Below are 23,501 nucleotides of genomic sequence, written 5' to 3'. Positions count from 1 at the left end.
AATCGCACAAATAAAAATCGCACATAAAAAGAGCGCATAAAAACAGGTTTGACTGTACTCCATAAGTGGTAATCTATAGTACACCCAAAGAAATCCGGAGGTTCTCGACCGAACCCGAATCCCAGTCTCCAAAGCATATGTACAATGTGAATACCCACGCCTTTATTGTCCTGACGCTTGGGAAGATTTTTATCAATTTTAGCATTTTAACCTGAAATTTACACGGTGACGCGAGTTTCCATACATAAGACCCCGCGGATAAAACTGAAAAAGCATTCGACCAAAGGCCACCTAGTGGTAATTAACATTTAAAAGTACAATATATATATATATTATATAACTTTATTGTTATAGATGTATTCTTTAAAATTTATTCTGACAATTATTAAATTAAAATATAAATAAAAGCGGCCGTATTTTGAATAAGAGGGCACGTAATTGAGTCACGTGACAAGAAATAACAGACGAACTTTGCGGATAAAATTCTATTAAGGGAGAGTATCGGCGGTGGAGTCGATATTCTCGTGCAAAATTTTGTATTGATTTCTTCCAATTTTTTTTTTTATCGGCCGAAAATTCTTCTAGGCAAAAATAATGTCTTCGATAATCAGGATATCGAAATTACTGCGATTGCCAGGTAAATAAGATATATAAATAATATATATATATATTGCAAATTAAAATGCAAAAACAATCGTTTGGATTTTGCTAATTAGTAATTTTCGGGTTTAGAATGTAGAAACTCTTCCGATGATCACGTTAAAACTATAGAAAATAAATAAACAATGCAATTATTCTATATTAAAATATGCACTTCGGAATAACGTGATAACGACAGCTCTTAGGATTATAAAACCTAAAATAGCAAAATTATAAAAGATAAGTGCCAGCATTTTTAATACGAAAAAAAAAAATTAATTATAAACTTGAGACTTGGTAATTGAAAAGTTTAAAAGATTTATTATTTGCTTCAGTTACTTGACATATTTTTGCACTTGGATTTTTTTTTTTTTTTTTTGAAATGTACCTGTATAGTTGCTTGCAAAATGCTAATTTACATTCTGCCAGCATTTATCTGTCGTTGGCAAAATATTCCCACCTCCGACCGTATATGACCACGGTGCATTAGGGCTTCGTGGGCAACCGGACAAATTTGAATTAGTGGGTCCGGTTTGTGATGTCAACTTTGGACATTTTTCTTTGGGGAAAATATTTTCTTATAAAAGATTGGTTTGGGAGGCCCCCAAAATCAATCTTTGCCCTTTTTGCCAGTAGGATAATGTGCCAATGATATACGAGATATGAAAAGTACAAATTTTGAATATTTGAATAATCCTCGTTTTAACTTATTTTAAGTATTTTCTTCACAAAATACATAGTAGAATAAACATATATATTTACTGTACAGTACATATATGTTATTGTGAGTGCCATTGGCATTATTCATTGGTTTATCTCTAACTTGTGATAATATTTGATTAAATGACTGTGTGTATAATAATCATTATTCATTTATTAAAATATTTTAAAATACTAGCTTCTAATCTATATATTGAAATTTATAAAAGAAATTTAAAAGAAATACAATGAAAAAAGTGTTTTGGAAAGTAATAATATGCAATACAAACAGTTTGTACATTTATATCTAGGGTGACCAATTTTTTATAGAGAAAATCAGGGTTGCATTCTTATGAGATCAAAAAATTAACATAATAACAAATATATAATTTTACATCATTCTTTTATTGTAATAAAAATAAAAACCAATTTTATTAACACAAAAATGTAAAAAAAATTTTAAATAGTTCTGACCACAAATAATAACCTTTCCTTTTCTCAACAAAAATGGGAGGATGCATCGGTTTCAAGTATTGCAAATTGTTATTGGTAAGTTGGCAGTCATTTCATAACCTCTAGACAATACATAAACATAGTGGCCAGATATGATTGTAATATTGACTTTAATAGAGAATTAATATGAAGTTTGGTTTATTAATTTTAATATCTGTAAAATCTTAAATTTTTAAATACGTAGAGATTGTATTTAAATGCCTTGGCCTTGCAAATATTTTTGAATATGGTTATGGAATGTCTTTGCATTTCAAAATAGAACATAAAAGCTTTGTGTTATATTATGTTTTAGACCTGATGTTGGCCTATAAATTAGGTCAAAAACATTTGCCTGTTTATTAAAATATTTGATGGAAAAGAAGAAAACATTATTAGTTGTGGTTAATGTAAAAAAATTTGCATTGGAAATGTAAACATTGCTTTATAATTTTTACTTTTTGTTACATAAATTTTTTTAAAATAAAGGAATAATTAAACGAATTAACAGTGGTATTTATAATAGAATTAATGAAATAAATAAGTATTTATTTTCCATATGCTTGTTTTCTATACTTTTTAAACATCCAATGTTAGCTCTTGAATTTTTTCCAAACATATTTATTCATTATTCAGTTATGTTTTTGCCATTTTTATCAGCTTTTGTATTCACAACACATAACATTGATTCTACACATTTGGGAGCCCATAAGTGGTTCCTTCCCCTATAAAAGTATTTTTACTAACAGAAAATAAAATCTTTAGGATTATTTGTTATTAATAAAGAAACATTTTATGTATTTCATTTGTTCAAAAAATAATGGATAAAGATGATTGGTAAGAAGAAAAAGGTGTCCACTCCCAGGCCCATATATGCTCTCAACAGCCTGCAATATGTCCACTATTTTTAAACATTTGGAATACCACATTAGATGTCTTCATAAGTTAAGCTTAGTGTTATTAAAGAATGTAGTTTTGAAGTATAGAGGTAATTTGAATTTATGAAATCACAGGTTTTAGTGTAAAAAAAAATTTAGAAAATCCTGTTTAACTTGGCTTGCCTTTTCTAGTGATATTTTATGAAGCTTTAAAATATATTTACAAAAATGAGGTTGTTTTCATTATAGTATCTTCAAAGATCCTGAAAATTTTTTGGAGAAACAGCATGTAAATTTCTGTTTTATTGTAATTCAATCTCCAGTCTCATTCTCAATGCATTTCCAGATTTTCTAGATTTAATAAATAATGCATTAAGATTACTTATTAGAGAAAGTATTAAAATAACTACATATTGGAGAAGGATATTTTCTTGTTCAAGACTTTAAAAGTATGATTTTATGATATGTTAGCATCTTATCTGTGGCCAGCAACAATGATATCCATCTTGTAGACATATGTCTAAAAAGGTTATCTTCCATTTCCATGAAATAAATTAATCTTATTAAGTGTTCCTGCACATTTTTGAGAAAAGCAATCAAACATTTTCATTATGACAGTCTCAATATCATAAGTATGCAAATCAATTTCCTGGGCCACACAAATTTCCTGGGGTAAATTTCACAGCACTAAAAATCAGATGTGTTTCCTAATTGAAAATAGTACAAACCTTTTAACCCAGGAATTGCTGGAACATTTTCACTTGTCCACTGAGGTCCCTTCTCTTCTCTGCAGGCTTGAATCTTTGTTTTTGAGAGAAACAGTACTTTAACTTTGTCAGATACATTTTTAGCTACTTCAAAGAACTCCTCTGCACTGTTGATGACATTTTTCTCCTGAAGAATACTTCTTCATACAGCTTTCTTAATTTAATTGTGCCACGAACACCATCAACTGGACCCTTTCCATGAGCTGTCCCAAAAAAGTCATAATGATGGAACTCAAACTGGGATGAACAGTCTTTGGCTCACAGACAAGATAAACAATATACTTGTTCTTAAACTGGCTGGGAGCTCCATCTGAGCATATATGGAGGGTGGAAATATGTGCATTGTTCTTCAAATGTTCTTCTAAAATAAGCTGGTTACAACAAAACACTGAAAACTTGTCATGTTGCAGGTCATCACTCACAACAACATAATTTGTGCTAGAACCATTCTGTGTTATAACACAAGTGTATAGTGTAACCCCTTCAGATACCCATTGAGCAGCCATTATTTCATTCTGCTGTCGAATCGCAAAGTTCTCCAAATAGTCTACCTGCATCACTGCTTCTTCTGTGCTCAGATTATTTTTTAGGAACTTCATTGCTCTTAGCTGAGTCTTTGCAATAAAGCAGTGATGCTTCATCATTGTCAGCCATTCAGTAGGAACTCAACTGCATATTTTGCAGTAGACTTTATGGCTTCTTTCTTGTTCTCTGAATCCCACTGATAGTATATAATTTCATCATCAGGTGAAACATTTCCCACCAACTGGTCAACAAAGGCAGACACCTTATCACATTTTGTGCATTTGTTCAGGGAACAACTTGGTACCCACATGCAAACAGAGTTTCTCACACTCTCGTCAAGTGTAGGTAAGCTGAAACCAGCATTTTTAAATCCATCTAAAAGTAACTGGAAGTTCTCATGATACTTGCAACAGCAAACATTGTGGTCTTTGTCTGATGATAATTTCATATGTGCAGGTCTTAACTTTTCAAATAATGATTTTCCTACTTTAACCCCAGGATGTCTTGCCTGAAAAGTCTGTGCCTCCATCACAGTCATATTCATCTTTTTTTTTTTTTTTTTTGTATTGTTTCCTTGGCACCACCCTTACTGTTACATAATCCTTCATTCCCGGACATTGTCATGATATAATGTCACTCTCATAAAATGCTACAACCAAATGTTCGTCCTCATTATCACTGACCTCTCGTGTCTTTGGCTGTTTTTTAGTTTCAATTCCATATTGAACTGCTAGTTTTTTCACAATTGATCTCTGCTTTCTTGGTGATACTGGTAGGGCTCTCTTTACTCTCTGGACTGCTTTTCTATATGACTACAGGGTGATGAAAGACTTTGAAGGACTCTCATTTAACGACAAGTCCGGATTAGGATAAAGTTCTTTCTTGCGTTTTCTCATGGCTTTCATCCACTCTCTTGACTTTGCTGGCTTTCAGCGTTTCTACTAGCTGTCCAGGATTGTCTAAGAGCTTTCTGATCTTCTGCATTTTTTCTTTTTGTTTCAACTATCTTTTCTGCACTCATCTTGGCCCTATACTTTCTCATCCTCTCTGCAGCTGTCATTGCTACTTTTTTGCCAGGTGATTCTGGTAAATCTGTCATCTAAATAAAAGAGAAAATTAATGAAACATAATATAACTGATGTAACAACCTCTCCTGTTACATCCGTTACAATGCACTTGTTACATCAGTTACATGCATAATTTTTCTTAAGCATTACTTCAATCATCTTTGCATGAGGTTATGTTTAAATGTGATGAAAATCATTAGAAGAATGTGTAATTACAAAGATTTCAGTAACTTAATGACCAAGATATAGAGAAGTTTGTAATACAGGTATTCCTCACTTTACGAACAAGTTCCATTTTGACGACTATGTCGTTAAGTGAATTAGTCGATAAGCGAGGAGCTTGCACCAGGAATATAGGATCGTTGTTGTAAAATTATACAAATTATGCACAAACTTCAAATTTATTCATAAAAAGACATGCATATGTATATATTATCATTTGTTTATTTGGTTATCTGGAGCTATAGAGGGTCCAGGTAAGGGAGATGACAACGATGAAATAGAAGTGGTACCTTCAAGGGTGGAGGTTCTGGATATAACAGTCAAAAAGAAACTCGTAAGTGTGGTTTGCATTGTAATCTTTTTTTCTTGATAAATTTCTCTATAGCACTTCAAAAGTTCACTCATCCCACATTCAACTTTACTAAAGCATTCAGTATTTGGATCCATAGCCTCAAGTTCCAACATAGGTGCATTAATTTTGGAGAACACACCAGCTAACTCATGTACCATGAATTTCTTTTTCACTTCTTCTTTTTCCTCTTCTTCCTCTTCCAAATGCTGCATCACTTCTTACTCTATTAAATCCTCATTTGTTAGCTCTCCATCAGCATAATCCACTAATTCAACAATGTCTTCCACTTCAACATCTAAATTAAGTGCATTGGCAAGGCCCACAATTGTTTGAATTATATCAAACTGACTAAAAAGTGTATAGTAAGCCTATAGTATGCTCAGTTTACATGTCACCAATTGCCACTGATTGACACTCAAGCTGAGAAAGGGGATTCCCTGAATTGCAGGTCGAAACTCAATTGGTAGTAAGTGCGAGTGGTCGTTATGCAGATAGGTCGTAAAGTGAGGAGTACCTGTAAAATGTAATGGATGTAACAGATCAATAGCTGATCCATTTCATTTCCATTATATCCACAAGGATTTTAAATTATTATTATTTTCTACATGGATTTATAATCTAAAGATACTTACTTTTTACTATTATCAACAAGTCATCCAGGTTCTCAAAGTAACAGAAGAAAATAGTTTCCTTTATATGCTCAAATGTTCAGTCACCATGTGCTGCAAAACAACTTCTGGAAAAATCCAAGATGATGCCTGATCACATGACTAACTGTTGCCAAAAATATTATTTTTTTTACATTTAGAGATATGATAATATTATACGAGCAAAAAAAAAAGTATTATTTAGTGAAAAAATTTTCACCCTAGAATGTCCACTTTTCCATGGAATTACCCACATACATTTTATTTTAATTCATACATATGTAAATGTATGGGAAATGGCAATTCGTGATACAATCAGTATTTGATGGTAATCATTATGTATGTAACCTGGGGTATGCCTGTATAACAAAAATTCCAATAACTAAAGGGGATTAATCCAAATTATTTTGTCCTGTTAATAAGCCTGTCAGATTTCTTAAGACATTATAACATATACAATAATAACCTTTTGAACCGACTTGAAAAGTTGCTGCTCTTACTAATGCCAGTTAACAATTCATGAGATCAATATAACTGGTTGTAGAATTCAGAATTTAAAAAAATATTCTGAAGAAAAATACTTGTATTTTATTTTTGTAAATGACAATAAAGTATTAAAGAAACCAAAATAATTCATGAAGAAATGTTTTCAGACCTTAATTTGGACCACCTGCAGCTCAGTAACATTCAAAAACAAATGCAAGGTATGTACAATGTTCCCATGTATATCCTGCATTTGTTTTCAAACATTACTGTGAGTTGAAGTTGGTCTGAAAACATTTCTCTATTAACTTTCTTTTGGTTTCCTTAAAAAGATATATTTTATTCTTGTAAAAAAATATCAAAATGTTACCAAGCCTTACAGGAATTTCTAATTTATTGTTCTGTATAAATTTATTCTTTTTATATTTAATTCATATTTTACTCTATTTCTTGAGTTAATTTAAAAATCTTTGATTTTAAATTTTTAGGTTCTTCTTCAAAATATGTATTTGGTAAAAATCACATGAGCATTTTAACACAGTTGCCTGAGACTCATCAAATGTTAAGAAAGACATGTCGAGAATTTGCAGAAAAAGAATTAATGCCAATTGCTGGAAAAGTTGATAAAGAGCATATGTATCCTGAAGAAAAGGTTTGATTTGATTCTGTGTAACCTGATTATTAAAAACAAAATCACAGTATGAAATTTCAATGTTTTTAGTTAGTTCAGTTTTCATTCCATGCAGATGAAAAATAATTTATTGTTCCTGTCATCATAATGGATGTTGTAAATCATACAGTTGTGTGCAATGTATAAAATCTTCATATATTTAATTACCCAAATATTAATATTTATTGAAATATTAAGTTACTGTGATATGAATTTTATATATTTTTTTTAAATTGATTTTAAAACAAGCTTAAAATTTTCCAATAATTTCTATAATTCATTCTTATGTAAAAACATTTACCAAAATCTTTCTATAGGAACTGTAGCATTCTTCAAATATTTTGTAAATCTAGGTGTTTGTTTATTTTTTATGTTTTAAAAATCACCTTCAATGATTTGTGTGTGTCTTATAAATTCTTTATCTCTCAATATATTAAAATATATACTGATTGCTCTAATCTGTTTTTCAGTGCAAAACTGGTATTTTTAAAAAATTATTTTCTAAAAATTGTTTCTTGCACTTAACAGACCTAGTGTCAAAGCATGTACATAAAATTTAATAAACTGTTTGATTTTTCTTTTATATGAGGGCAGTTTTTTAAATTCTGATGGTCCATGAAACAAAGACAAGTGTAAATAACAAAATTAATTTACAGTAGAGAGTCGTTAATCGGAATCAATTGGGGACTGGGGTTGTTCAGATTAGTGATTTGTTCCGATTACTGATTATGTACGAAAAAATACATTAACCTGTCCAATGTTCAAATTTTTCTCCATTGCGTATCGCTTCGTGTTGAATTTTCGTCGATTTTAAGCCTAATGAAAATTTTTATAATAATAATCGAGGCTATCGTATCGTTAAAAATTACTTCTTCATTTTGTACAAACAAAATAAATATATTGAAGAATATAAAAACATGAAAATTATACTTTAGAAGTAAATCTAGTATCAAAAATGTTCGATTTAGCACGACACAGTCCGACTGAAAATCGTTCCGATTACCGGGGTTCCGATTAACGACTCTCTACTGTATTACCAAAGTTAGGTACAAACATGGTTATTTTTTTGACATAATTACCGTGAAGATTGAGAAATTTGTCATATCTGTGGATGACAAGGAATTTGTCATATCTGTGTTTAACAGAAGGATTTTTTCTCAAATTCTCCTGTTAAAATGAGTGCTTTATTTAAAAAGAGAATAGTGATTTTAATTTATATTGAAAAACTAATGCTGCTTAGAATATGATTATTTTATTTAGAATTGTGAGTACTGTACTAATGTGAGTGCCTGTTTTATAATTTAAATATACTTAAATTTATAGTTTATAATTTTATAAATTGTAATTTTAAATTTGTCATTGAAATAGAACCCAAGAGAGGCCAATTATAATGTAAATAAAAGCCTGAAATGCATTTTGTATTGAAAAATGGATTAGACAGGTCAGTGTATGTTAAAATGTATTGAGAAATAAAGACATGGAGATTATTGGAGGTGGTTTTTGAAACTGAAACTAAATATCTAGATTTGCAAAATACCTACAAAGCAATCTTGATATAATATAAAAAAAGAATGAAATCATGAACTAATCAAAAGTTGTGGCAATGTTAAACAAATTTTATTTCTTCTTGTCAAGAGAAATACAAACTAATGTATTTCTTAAGAGTACTTTTGCATAACATAAGCAAGCTTCTTTAGTTACAACTTCAAACAGCAAGAACAGAAATGTTTGGGGAACATAGAACATTTCAAAAATCAAAATTCAAAAGTATTTGTGTGATATCCTTAAGCCAGTAAATAATAGCAGAGGAATGGCACAAGCAAGGAGCAATGTATAGTAGTGTGTGTGCAGCATTATTTTAAGGCTTGAAGGCACTCTGTTAACAGTGATATAGATACAAACATCTCAAAGCCTGAAGTTTTAATCATAAACCAAACAATTTTCTTCCAGAATATTCTAAATTATTTAATAAATATTAATTTAATTATAATTATTAAATTTGATAGGAGATGGCATCTATCACCTACCTCTGGTACCAAATTACTTAGTATCTAATTATTAATAGTAGTAGTAGTAAAATAGCTCAATTTAATATGGCAATTGTTTGGTTTATGTAATAAAGATTAAATGTTGGTTGGTTGATAGGATGGAATTTTCTTTTATTTATGATTTTGAGTTGAAAGTGTTTTGCTGAACTGCTCAGAATCATTAGAATCTTGCATCAGGATTTTATCGGAATGCAGTTGTCTATAGGATTTTATGATCATTATCAAGGCAAAAAAGACCATCTTTGTTGTGGATCTTCTTCCACATTTCTCCCCATAGGATTTTATGATCATTATCAAGGCAAAAAAGACCATCTTTGTTGTGGATCTTCTTCCACATTTTTTTTATGTTTAGAGATTCTTCACTTCAAAGCTCAAGCTGTGGTACCAATGTAGTGGAAAACTTTCCTGTCATTTATAGTAGAAATCTCATATACCCTGCTAGCTCTAGTTTGTTTTATGGTCTGGTTCAATATTCTTCTTAGTGATGGCAAATTGATTGTCACTGGATGAATCACAATGGATTTTATTGTGTAGAGTAAAAATTATGTTGTGGCCCCTAGGTACTGGAAAGTGGCTTTGGAGAATTTCTTAAGGCCTCTTGATGGTGAGAGGTGTGAAACTGGTAAGGCCATACCTTGCACTTGATTGTATAATTTGTTGAACACACTAATTAAATAATTTAGAATATTCTGGAAGAAAATTGTTTGGTTTATGATTAAAACTTCAGGCTTTAAGATGTTTGTATCTATATCACTGTTAAGAGTTTAACAGAGTGCCTTCAAGCCTTAAAATAATGCTGCACTCACACTACTATATATTGCTCCTTGCTTGTGCCATTTCTCTGCTATTATTTACTGGCTTAAGGATATCACACACATACTTTTGAATTTTGATTTTCGAAATGTTCTATGTTCCCCAAACATTTCTGTTCTTGCTGTTTGAAGTTGTAACTAAAGAAGCTTGCTTATGTTATGCAAAAGTACTCTTAAGAAATACATTAGTGGTTATCACACAGCACTTATTGTTTTTCAATTCTAGTTATAAAAGTTGGTCATTGGAAGAGAGAGTCTTTTTATAAGGGATTATATGGCTGCTTGGAAATAGAGATTTCCTGACCATGTTAAGCACATGAGTGAACTTAGTACATGAGAAACCAACTGCACATACCACCAAAACTAATGGTGTTTAATATTTACAAGTGCTTGTGTTGTTGGTAACAAGCAGGCTCGTCTAATAAGGGCAGTGATAGCAGTGTCAACATATCACAAAGGTTGGAAAGCATCTGCCGGGATGATGTGGGGCACCTTATTAAATTTATGGTAAACAGAGAATAGTAGCTGTTCAGATGATTTATGTATGTGTAAATCTAAGAATGTTATAGTCGCATCACTCTCCTTCTCCCAAGTGAAATTAATGGAGGAATATACACTAGACATTTGTTGTTTGAAGATGAGAAAGGTGTGGTCTTTGTCCTCCCATGCAATGAGGATATCATCAATGTAATGCAAGTACAACAGTGGGTAGTGGATGACAAGCAGAGAATTGAATATTCTACGTTAGATTTCTCTCATAATCAGCTCCACTAGAATAGCAATTAAAGGGGAACCCATGGTGACTCTCTGTTTCTGTAAATATATTTTCTGATTAAAACGAAAATAATTGTGTTCTGTGATTAAGATTAGTGCATCATGTATATCCGGTATCTGCTGGACATTAAAGCCCTTCTTGAGGAATAGAGAGTTGACTAACATTACGGCTTCAAATATGGGTACCGAAGGATATAAGGATACTACATCCAGTTTATAGAAGTTGTATATGCTTGTTTGTATCATACCAATGCCTGAAATGATGGTGGATTTAGCAACCAAGGACAAGGGAGTAACATAGGGCAAGTCTGGGTCCAGTGTATATAGGAACTTAGCAAGTGCCTTTTCTAAACAGTAAGTAGGGTGAGATCTCTTGTTCACAAGTGGTTGCAATGGCCAGTTTGCCTTGTGTGTTTTTGGTTCAAAAACACAACCTGGGACATGCAACATTGGAAGGGGGTCAAGACACCCAGTTAGGGTTGACATTATACCCGGTAGGATTATGATTCTCCTTGTTTTCCATAGGACCATTGGTGTAGGGTCTTCACCTATCACCAAGGAATGTGATTGGGAAAGAAACTCTGTTTACCGTAAATTTAATAAGGTGCCCCACATCATCCCGGCAGATGCTTTCCAATCTTTGTGATATGTTGACACCGCTATCGCTGCCCTTATTAGACGAGCCTTCTTGTTACCATCAACGCAAGCACTTGTAAATATTGAACACCATTAGTTTAGTGGTATGTGCAGATGGTTTCTCACATGCTAAGTTCACACATGTGCTTAACATGGTCAGGAAATCTCTATTTCCAAGCATGACACTATCCAACAAGAGGTTATTTGTCAGTAGTTCAACCAGCATTATCGTACCTCATATTCCTTTCCATACATATTTGCCACATATTCAGGCAACATAACCTTCTCCTGCCCCTATCTCCACTACCAAATTTGCGCAGACTCGTCTGTAATGACCGGGACAAATTCCCCACCTTTGAAAAATTGGGGAAAATCTATGCTATATCGTTGGAGAATCCCATAACAGGGATGAATTGAGGTACATGGGGCTACAAACAAGAATGCTCGCTAGTCACCTGGCTGAGCACCAAGATGATGTGGTGAAAGGAAAGTGCACCATGGAGCTCTCAAAAAAGGTGCTCGAACAGAGTTACAACCCGTTATGGGCTCAAGCAACATTGCTTAGAGGCTGTAGCGACCAGAAACTTGTCTTTATATGGGAAGCTCTCATCACAACCTTGGAATTGTGCAACACTCCCACCCTTGACCTGCCCAACATATGGGTCGCCCTGTACAAACAGTTAAACAACGATCGACTGTCACATGGTTAATGTGGATCTGCATCCACACATGCACTGAATCACATCATAACATTGAATGCATTCAAAGTTTGTAGTTTGTAACAGCTTTTAATTCTAAAAAGTTTTTAAAAGTTTTAATTTAAATATGTTCTATCTCATGTTAGAACATTTGTGTTTTTAAATCTTCGTTCACCTGAAGATGATGATCATAGATTCGTTGAAAGCACTACCAGTATAAAAAAGCTGTTAATAATGCCATACTTGGTGTGTTTTTCTTTCCTAATATTCAACATTTGGCATGAAGATCAAGCTGTATTGTATTAATACTAGAAAGATACTGCTGACAGTAACATAAAGGGTGCTGTTGTTTGCAGTAAACACTAAATATCAATCTTGGTGGTTTCCTTATTATGCAAAGATCCAGGAAGCTTATCCTAACATTATTTTCCTTTTCTAGAGTGAATTAACACAAGATTTGCAAGAACTTAAAACAATCAGGAAGTCAAGTTCAGTCTTCTCTTGCCATAATATCAGAATATCATCTATCCCTGTCTAAAACATACTAGTGGGTATCTGATTGTGTGCAGTGCATCAAAGCAGTGCCGTAACTAGGATTTTGGATGCCTATAGCCAAGAATAAAAATGGTGCCTTTTTAATTTTTGTTATTAAATAAAAATAAAAATGGTGGTTTATTTCGGAAATATATGTTCGTAGAAATTACAGGTAATAAATACTATATAAATATAATTATAGAAGTTTTTTTGTGTTTTTAATTTCGAATACATATTATTCCGAAACCTTCTCGTTGGCACCTATGGCAGGAGCCACGTTGGCCATACCCTAGTTACGGCTCTGCATCAAAGACATAGGATTCAATAGCTCTAAGCACTATTTCTGCTGATATTGCTAACAAATGATCCCATTGGTAATAGTAATTTCTGAAGGTAGAATTTTCCATTGATGTTGAAGTAATTTGGGAAAAAAATAAGGTTTAGAATCTGCTTAATTGCTAACAACTCCTTTAACTGAACTTCTGATCTTAGTATAACTTCTGCATGCTCTAGTGCCTTGTTAGACGATATGGAGAGTTATAGTGATATGACATCTGCTTTATAAAATTTGTAAGCTGTTAAAGATGTAGTAGAAAACAGAACCTCAAACTTTTGTTTTGAATCCAGTCCAGAACTGACAATTCTCAGATATAATCCTGAAATTTGACAAATACAGTGAAACCTGTTCAAAACAGAATAAAATGGAAACCTGCCTAAATTGGAATGAAGCAATTTTGGTATTAAAAAAAAATCAGTTTGAAACCTGCCAAACTGGATGAAATATTCAGTTTTGTATAAGTCCAATTTACACAGGTTTTATTGTATGTGTTTCTATTAAATATTTTTATAACAAAATTAATAAGTGAAAATTAGCTGCATGTATATTATATTTAGTGAGCATATAATTTCATAGTTTTCTGAGTAATAATTTTTTTTTTTTTTTTTTGAAGAATTACTTTATATTAAATTATAATTTACATTAATCTATTTATATATTAATATTTGCTAATTTGAAAATAATGCATCTTTACACTTTTAGTGTTAGATTATGATTATAAAGTACTTATAATGCTTATTTTACAAAATCAAATTTTTTCATTTAAATGTTTAATAGGAAATGAATCCAATATCAAGATTTTAACTTTTTATTAAGTTAAAAAATATTTTTAGGTGAAAAAGTTAGGAGAACTTGGACTTATGGGTATCACTGTACCTGAGAGTGATGGAGGAACAGGACTGGATAATCTAGCATATGCTGTAGCTATGGAAGAAATCAGTCGTGGCTGTGCCAGCACCGGAGTTATTATGAGTGCTCACAATGTAATTAACTTCTTAAATTAAATATTAGTCAAAACAGTACCTAGTTGAAATTTTAATGACCAAATTATTTTAATAGTCACTCTATGTAAGTCCAGTTATGAATTATGGAAATAAAGAACAGAAAGAAAAGTATCTTCGACCATTTTTGTCTGGAGATCAGATTGGTTGTTTTGCACTTAGTGAACCAGGTAAATGTCTTAATCTTTTTCTATCATTATCAAATAAGAAATAAAGACAAAATATTTGAATAATAAATAGGAAATGGCAGTGATGCAGGGGCTGCATCAACAATGGCACAACTGAAGGGTGACAGATGGATTCTCAATGGAACAAAGGCTTGGATAACCAATGCTTTTGAAGGAAAAGGAGTTGTTGTAAAGATTATTTTACTTTAAGTGAAAAATATGTAAATTTAGTATTATCATCATTTTATTTTCATTATTTCTAATAGGTATTTGCAACTACTGATAAATCTAAAAAACATAAAGGAATTAGTGCTTTTATAGTACCAATGCCAACTAAAGGTCTTTCACTTGGAAAAAAAGAAGACAAGCTTGGAATAAGAGGCTCTTCAACTTGTAATTTAATTTTTGAAGATTGTGAAATTCCTAAAGAAAATCTTCTTGGTCAGATGGGTGAAGGTTTCAAGATTGCTATGGTATTTTTAAACATTATTATATTTCAGAGATTGCTATCATCTTATTAAAAGATTAATTCTTAATCATAATAAATTATTTTGATAAATTATGTAAATGTATCCAATTATTTCTAATATGATTTAATAGGCAACTTTAGATGGAGGAAGAATTGGTATTTCAGGACAAGCTTTGGGAATTGCACAAGTAAGTCAGTTTTATGATTTGAAAATATGCTAACATGATTACTAAATACAGGTACTTCTCAGTTTACGAACATATCCTTTAATGCATGGTAACTGTATAGCACAGTGCTTCCTAAACTTTTTAGAATGACAAAGTTTCTTGACCTTCTTAGCTTTAATGGGAAGTGAATGTGATATTTTTTAACTTATTTATTTTCTTTTTTTTCTGAAATGTATTATTGAATATAATTTTGCAAAAAAATTGATCTATTTCCCATAATAATCAAAACCATTTTAAGTATGGGTCACTGCTGACCCAGTGATATAGGGCACTACACATAGCATACTGTTTTTCTTTATTTGAAGATTGCAACAGATATTCTCAATTTTAACATTTTTTTATTATTATTTTTATTTCAAATTAACATTTTAATTTAAAATTTAAAATATAAAATATTTTAAATTTTGAATTATAGAAGAATTGTAGAAATTTTATCAAAATTTAGAGAAACTAAATCAAACAAACAATTGAACAATACTATATTTTTTCCAGTATTTTTTGGCTAGATTGTTAATTAATTGATAATACTACAGCATTGGCTTTGTTTTCATTAAAAATCCTAACAAGAAAGGCACAAACATGACTATCTCTGCTGATATGTTGTAATATGAATGATATTTCACATGCCGTAGGCAGTCTGTGCACAGAAATTGACCATAGCATGTATGAAAATTGGTTCACAGCTTAGCAATGAGTCATGACCTACATTTTGGGAATACTGATCTAACATGTTACAGTGACATTTTTGGTGAAAAAAATAACTTTGCATTAAAAATCTTCATATTGAAAATATAAGGTTTTCTAGAAAATCTTGTAATCTTCCTGTATTTTAAAAAAAGTTGTTCATTATCAAATCACCTTCTTTCTATTTTATCTGAACTTGGATTTCAAAATGAGGACTATGAATCAGATAGTAAAAGCTTATTAACAGTAAATAAATGAGCTAACTATATGTTATCTTTAAAACTTTGCTAATTTTTTTGAGTTTCTACTTTCTCAAGTAATTAAAGATGTTCAACACAAAAAACATCCAGCAGCGAGTTGCTTAACTTTCCCCACAACATTTGGTGGTGCTATCTGTTATGATAGTTAAAAATATAAAAAGTTTTTAAATAAAATATCATAAAATGGCAAAAAATTTAATTTTGAGGGTAGGGATGGGTTTCATAAAAAATTGTAAATACTAATAATGAGTAAAATCATCATTAAGTCTGACAGTACTCGAGATATGACACACAACCCCTTTATTTCCCCATTCTGTTGACCTTTAACCACCTTTAATAGCATCAATTTCCCTAATAAACAAACCTCCCTGCAAAATTTCAAAAATTTTTGACAAAAAGCACAGGAGTTAAGCTTCAAACAGGGTGAACAAAATCATGCCCCACACACACACACACACACACACACACACTAACATCCATACATATAGAAACCTCCCCCTCTAAATTTTTTACATTTCTCAATGTTTCAAGGTCCCAAGTCCAAAATGTAAAAATCTGGAGGGTCATTTTTTGATTGATCACCATACTTTCTCTCTGTTATATATAACAGAGTCAGGAAAGTAAAAGGCATGTAAGAAACAAATTAGCCATATAGACATATTTTATCTGCATTGTAAATTAAGAAGTGCTTGTGTAATGAAAAAAATTGCACTTATACTATACTGATGGGAATGGAAATTGTTATACTATGACAGATTTTAATTTTATCATGTAATTTGGCAGATGTGTAAAGTATCAAATAAAAACTGATTAAAGCATTGAGTTGCAAATTACAAAAATTAATTAGTATGACTACCATGATTGCAGATTCTCTGATTCTATGTTAGCAAGAATACAAAAGTCTTTGCATGGAATCTTGAGTAAAGTCTTTCTACATATTACTTGCTCAGTCAGTTACCTAGGATGTAATAGGAATAAGCCTCCTATTACATCCTAGATATGCTCAATTGGAGACAGGTGGAGATCTTGCTGGCATTCTACTGTCTCATCATTTCTTAAGGCTAGTCTTGTAATGGCAATTATAGGGATTTGAGCATTATCATTTTGAAAACAGCATTTTTAATTGTAGACATAAAGAATATAACCACCAAATTTATTCTCTTGAATTATACTGTAGTGTATTCTTCATAACAATCATTATACTAGTGCTCCCTAAATCATAATTCCAGATGTTGCAAGTATATACATCTCAGTAGTTAAACCTGGATGAGCCCTTCCTCCATGAGGACATGTTGTCATTGATCAATTTGTCCCAAACTCATCACTGAACACTAAACTTTGCTGGTCAGTAGTCCAGTTCATTGCTGTACAAAAAACAAATCTGTGTTGACAATAATATTAAGTTAAATGTAAACATTATCTGGGAACTCATGTTCTTAGACCAACCTCATGCAGTCTGTTTCCACACTGAATTTGAACAGACTGCATGTTGATACTTCTAATAATTGATCAGATTTCTGCTGTAGTCATTCATTAGTTTGCAACAACCACAGGATCAATTGCATTATCTTTCTGTATTGTCCTTCTAATAGATCTTGTGCTGAATCTGTTCATATGTGTGGCTTCCTCATTCCATAATTCAGCTGTTCACCCATTGTAATGCAGCTAATTCTATGAGATGAATTGTAGTAGAATGTGCCCATTTTATGTATCTCAATATTTCAGCTTTTGTCAATCTGACAAGTGTTCATAAGAAGTTCTAACTTTATGCTGTAGCATCTCTCTCCATTAAAAACTTGAAAAAAACAAGTACAAAAAATTTCATTTACATTTTCATAAATGAAATTATTTGCTATGTTGCAGAAATGATATCTATTTAATATAAATTTTCTTGTATTTTGCATTCATTGCCTTTGAGACTTTGTCATTACCACAATTCGATCAATTGATGCATTCAGTATGATGTTAAGTTTGAATGACTTGTGAAACTTCACAATTTTTCAATGTTGTAATATTTTCCATTTCTGTCAGTGCATTTCAGTTATATGTTGAAATATACTAAAACTTTCCTTATTTGAATAAATTGCATACTTTGTAATTGTTAAAACATTGTGTCTGATACCCCCCTTTGCTGTACACACTCACCTACATGTGCAAACCTGTCATGTTTGTTTTTATACTGTATCACTATACATACAGGTAGGTCTCCTACAACGTTGTACCTTTATGTGTTTTCGCTCCACCATGGTTGGAAAAGTGCAGAAATTTTCTTACAACGCGGTACTTTTACAATGCAGTTTAGAGTATTTAGAAACGAATTATCTTTCACATAACAGAAAAATTGCAATGGATCACAAGTCCAGTGGAACTTGATGAAACAAGTTCAGATCTTGAAATAAGGCCAGTCAAACATTCTCAAACAACTGTAATAAGTGACGACGAGGACTGACTGTGTGAGCATAACATTATGTTTCTTTTTGATTTTGACTTGAAATCATAATCTTTTTAGTTTTTATATGATGTTGAATTTTATTTAAGCTTTTTATGTACATAAATTTAAAAAATGATGAAAATGTTACATTATAAAAGGCAGTTTTTCTCATTTTAGAACTGAATCCCAGTTTTGTATTAAGTTGGTGTCTCCTATAATGCGATTTCCCACAACATGGTATTTTCAAGGAACATATCTACCGCGTTGTAGGAAGCCTACTTGTATTTTTACTTGTTCAACAATTATGAGGCAGACATTCAATGATCCGACACTTCCCTTCAATCTTTCCCTATTTTCTTTCCTTCCCTACTTACTATCACTTCCTCTTCTAATTTCAATTTCATCACTTCTAATTTCTTAGAGGTAAAGTCTGTGCACATACAGACAACCTCTCTACTCTTTTAATGTAATATAATGTAATGTATACTTAAAATTATTTATTTTATAATAAAACATTTAGCCAAAATTAATTTTATGTGAACAAATAATTTTGTTTTAATGCTATAGCACTTAATATTTATTACAGTAATGTTTCTTATCTTACAATTTAGAATAACAGAATACAAATTGTAACAACCTGCATTTTGTTATTGTGTTATGAAATTTTAATTCTGGTCTCTTGAAATTTTCATCTTGGAATTTTGAAATTCGGTAGAGGAAAAAAAAGGACATCTTTACTTTTTTCTCAAAAATTTTAAAGAATGATTTAGATCGTAGACATTGATAGATCTTTAAGATAAAAAAAATCAAGACATTTGACAACAATATTCTATCAAATAATATTTTCATCAGTATTTAAAAATATATGAAATGTATAAAAGCGTGTTCTACTATAAGCTGCTTTTATAAAATATTAAAATCAAGACTGTGAAGAAATATTTTTAAAATCAAAATTTAGTTTTTTGTATTTATAATAAGAAATTTTATTAAAATTATTGCTCTTGATTTCAGTACACTGATTCCTGCATTTCATGTAACTTTTAATTCCACCAGATAAAGTTTTGTATCATCAACCAATTTTATTACCATATCAATGATTTATTCATTCAATAAAATTTTCTAGTGGGATAAACATACAAAAATTGCTAGACATCCATCAATTTATTAGATCTCCATCAGTTCAAATCCCATTCATTTAATGTTTCAGTTGTTTGAGTGGCCATATGATATTTAGTGGACAACAAGATTTTTTTTATAACATTTCAGTTTATTTGTTTGAAAAACCTTTTAAGTGGTAATAAAAGTGAATATATCCAACAAATATTGTTATTTTTAGCTTTGTATTAAAGATTTTTTTTTTTACTTTCCCAGCTGTTATATATAACAGAGGGAAAGTATGTTGATCAGTCAAAAAATGACTCCTCCAAGATATTTACATATTTGGACTCAGGACCTTAAAACATTGAAAAATTAAAAAAAATTCAGGAGTGTGTAGTTTGGGGCATGATTTTGTTCACCCTCTTTGAAGCTTAAGACCTCCTGTTCTTTTTGTCAAAAATTTCTGAAATTGTGCAATTTTGTTTATTAGGGAGATTGATGCAATTAAATTTTGGTGGTTAAAGGTCAACAGGATGGGGAGATAAAGGGTGTTGTGTGTCTTATCTTGAGTACTGTCAGACTTAATAATGATTTTACTCATTATTAGCATTTACAATTTTTTATAAAACTCATCTGTCCTCAAAATGATGTGTTTTGCCATTTTATAATAATTTAAAATATAAAAAGTTATTTTTAGTAAAATATTGTAACAGATGACACCACCAAATGTTGCTGGAAAAGTTAAGCAACTCCTTGCTGGATTTTTTTTCTTTTAAAGATGTATCTTTTTTGAATCTGATATAATATAATATGTAAGATATATATTATAGTAAGTATATGTTAGGAATAAAGCTAAACTCGGTAATTATATCACATTAGTTCTGATATTGTTTTTACTTTTGGAATGAATGAACCAACACTGTATCCATTCATATCCCAAAAAATGTGTAAACATCTAATTTTAGTGTTTGATATTTTTGAATTTCATTTTTGTTATAAATGGTGTAATATGTTTCCATACCACAAATGTTATGAAGAGTAGAGTATATCACTGTCATTTGCAATGATGATTTGTTCTTAAATTTATCTGTTTTGGAGCAATAACATATGAAACAGATTATGCAATATTTAAACATTAGACATGCATTATATGGATTACTGGGGACCTGAGAGCAAGTCTGTCCCCAGTAATCCATATGTAATCCATATCCATTTTCCATAATAGTAATAGTATTCTTAATAGTAGAGTCTACAGCAAAATAAAAAAATATGCTGCTGAAATATAAAGGTTACATACAAACAAACATTTTAAGTTTATAAAATAATAGACAATTATTTCATATTTGAGATTTCAACTTATTTGAATGCCAAAGATATCCTTTATTTTGGGTATTAATGGTGTGAACAATAAATTACTATTAAGAAAGGGATAGGAGCTTGAAATTATATTGAAAATATCAAGGCATTATCAGTTTATGCAATAGTGGTCTCTTTTTAAGAATGCTGCATATTTTCACCAATTACAATTGTACCTAATTACTTAATTGTAAACAAGCAGTTATTTATTGTGACATCATCACAATGCTGAGCTGCAATTTTTAATCATATTTTTAATTTATTTAAAATATATGCTTGCCACCTCAAATTAGTACTGCCCCTGTACCTCATACTTTTCCTGCTAGCAATAGTTGTGCCAGTCATTAATTCCTGTCAGGGGAAACTTTTTAATTGAAATAACATTACTTCTGGTGCAAATCATAAGTTTGTATATAGTTAATTGGGGCCCTCTGCGACTAAGCTTTCGATATCTGGTCCTGACTTTCATCTAACTCTGTTCTTGAGGTTAAGGAAGGGAAGACTGATGGATGACAGTGGGAATTTATAAGTTTACAATTTTTTCAAATTGCAGCCCAAAAATTAACTACTTTAACAATATTACAATGTAGAAGACATTTTAAGAGAGCCATTGTACATCATGACAAATATGAACCTTGTATAGCAACTTGACAAATTATAAATTGTGAAAAACTTTAAGCCTTTATTTCTAGTTATTTAAAAATTGTTACACCACTGTTGATCCCAGGTCCACAATTTTTTAAGATTGATCTTGTACCACAGTAAATTTGTAAGATGAAATACTTGATCTGTCTTAGAAGTAATAAAATTCACAAGTTCCATTTGGTAACACTTCATGGTTATTATAGCATCCAATTTATTGGTATGGTGTTTTTGAAGCAAATGAAAATGGTTAGTCAACTCACAGGTTTAAGTGGTCTTATTGCTTGTGTGCTTTCACGTTTGAATACTGTGTCATGAAAGAAATGCAGAGTAATACTGAGTGAAGGTGGCAATCAAATTTTTCATGAAACCTGAAAACACATCTTCAGAAACACTTAAAATTTTGAATTACTGAAAAATTAAGAAATATATTAAATGAGAATCTTATACAATATTTCTGTCATCCTGATTCTTGAAAATTTATAAGTTTAATATTTTCTAGGCAGCTTTAGACTGTGCAATTGATTATGCTGCAAAGCGACAAGCATTTGGAGCAAGTTTATTGAAACTTCAAGCCATTCAGGTTTGTTATCATGAATTAATAACACATTAATTTATCATAATTTTATTTTTAGCCAGAAAATTAATTTACATGGTATGTTAGGTTCTGCATATAAAAACATGATGAAGCACATTTATTTTGAATATATAAAGCTTATCACAAAGTCTAATCAACAACAGATGACATTTTAATCATTGAAGCAACATAATAAAACCAAAATAGTGTTCATAAAAAATTTTAGACTAGAATTTCAGATTATAAATATAATTCATTCAAATTATATTTATAATCTTTTGAATCTGAATATGGTATCTAAAATTTAAATATTTAAACTCCTTAGATTAAAAATTTAGATCCTTAGCTATGGAAATTGAAAGTATTAAAATAAACAAATTTAATTAATATGTATAGAATCATCATATTATAGAAATTTACAATATTAGAAAATAAAGATTAAAGTAGAAATTTTTTTAATATAAAATTCTTGTAATAATCACACTGAAATATTAAGTATTTTTGATACAATTTTTCATTTAGATGAAATTAGCAGATATGGAAGTGAAACTTCAGAGTGCACGTCTTTTGACTTGGAGAGCAGCAGCATTGAAAGATGCTGGCAAAAAATACACAAAGGTAAATAATTAAAATGACATAAACTCAACTTACAATAGGACTTTTTAATAGTGTGATGTTAAAAGAATTTGAAAAGTTAATTATTCAAATATGCTTGGGATGGATCCTTATTATTTAAAAGATAAATGGTCTACATTTAACTAAACTAGTAATTTAGTAATTATCTGATGAAACTAACATATTTATATTTAAAAAAATTATCATCATCATAAATAATAAGTTGGCATAAATTGGCACAAAAGTAACAAGTGTTAATTTGTCAGGAAGCTGCAATAGCTAAATTAGCTGCTTCAGAAGCTGCAACATTTGTTACTCATCAAGTAAGAAATCTTTTTATAAATTTTTAAATAAATTTATTAATAATAATAATTTATTAATTAATATTTTTTATATCAGGGTCTACAAATTCTAGGCGGAATGGGTTATGTTTCAGACATGCCTGCTGAAAGATATTACAGGGATGCTAGAATTACTGAGATTTATGAAGGAACTAGTGAAATTCAAAGATTAGTAATTGCAAATAATTTGATAAAAGAATATGGATTGAGCTAAATTTTTGGTGATTTGTTTTTGATAAAATATATATTTTTATATACATAAATATTTGCCAAATTTTTAAAATGTAAATATAATTTTTTACTTTTCAAAATTTTATTGAGAATGTTAATTTTGATATTGCTGTCATTATTAAATT

General features: G+C 30.6%; 2 protein-coding genes and 1 long non-coding RNA gene across 3 annotated transcripts; 1 reads left to right on the top strand and 2 right to left on the bottom strand.

Annotated features, from left to right (window-relative positions):
• Positions 1-437: 437 nt before the first annotated feature.
• On the top strand, positions 438-23,450 carry Arc42 (Activator-recruited cofactor subunit 42). The gene is made up of 11 exons (XM_067277241.1): positions 438-637; positions 7,257-7,420; positions 14,111-14,260; positions 14,337-14,448; positions 14,519-14,634; positions 14,712-14,918; positions 15,046-15,102; positions 22,115-22,195; positions 22,712-22,807; positions 23,071-23,127; positions 23,204-23,450. The coding sequence occupies exons 1-11, from the start codon at positions 595-597 to the stop codon at positions 23,357-23,359; spliced, it is 1,239 nt and encodes a 412-aa protein (XP_067133342.1). The 5' UTR covers positions 438-594; the 3' UTR covers positions 23,360-23,450.
• On the bottom strand, positions 3,628-5,223 carry LOC136981024 (uncharacterized). Its single transcript, XM_067277279.1, has 4 exons — positions 5,215-5,223; positions 4,944-5,096; positions 4,635-4,809; positions 3,628-4,136 (listed from the first exon to the last, which is right to left on the bottom strand). Exons 1-4 carry the CDS (start codon positions 5,221-5,223, stop codon positions 3,628-3,630), a joined length of 846 nt encoding a protein of 281 aa, XP_067133380.1.
• Positions 5,536-5,980, bottom strand: LOC136980916 (uncharacterized). The gene is made up of 2 exons (XR_010881626.1): positions 5,854-5,980; positions 5,536-5,784 (listed from the first exon to the last, which is right to left on the bottom strand). It is a non-coding gene; the product is annotated as an uncharacterized lncRNA (long non-coding RNA).
• Positions 23,451-23,501: the final 51 nt, after the last annotated feature.

Source organism: Centruroides vittatus, unplaced genomic scaffold (assembly GCF_030686945.1).
Source record: "Centruroides vittatus isolate TY-2023 unplaced genomic scaffold, ASM3068694v2 contig_738, whole genome shotgun sequence".
NCBI classification, from domain to species: domain Eukaryota; kingdom Metazoa; phylum Arthropoda; class Arachnida; order Scorpiones; family Buthidae; genus Centruroides; species Centruroides vittatus.
The sequence above is the reverse complement of the archived record's forward strand: the minus strand, read 5'-3'. Positions and strand labels throughout refer to the sequence as shown.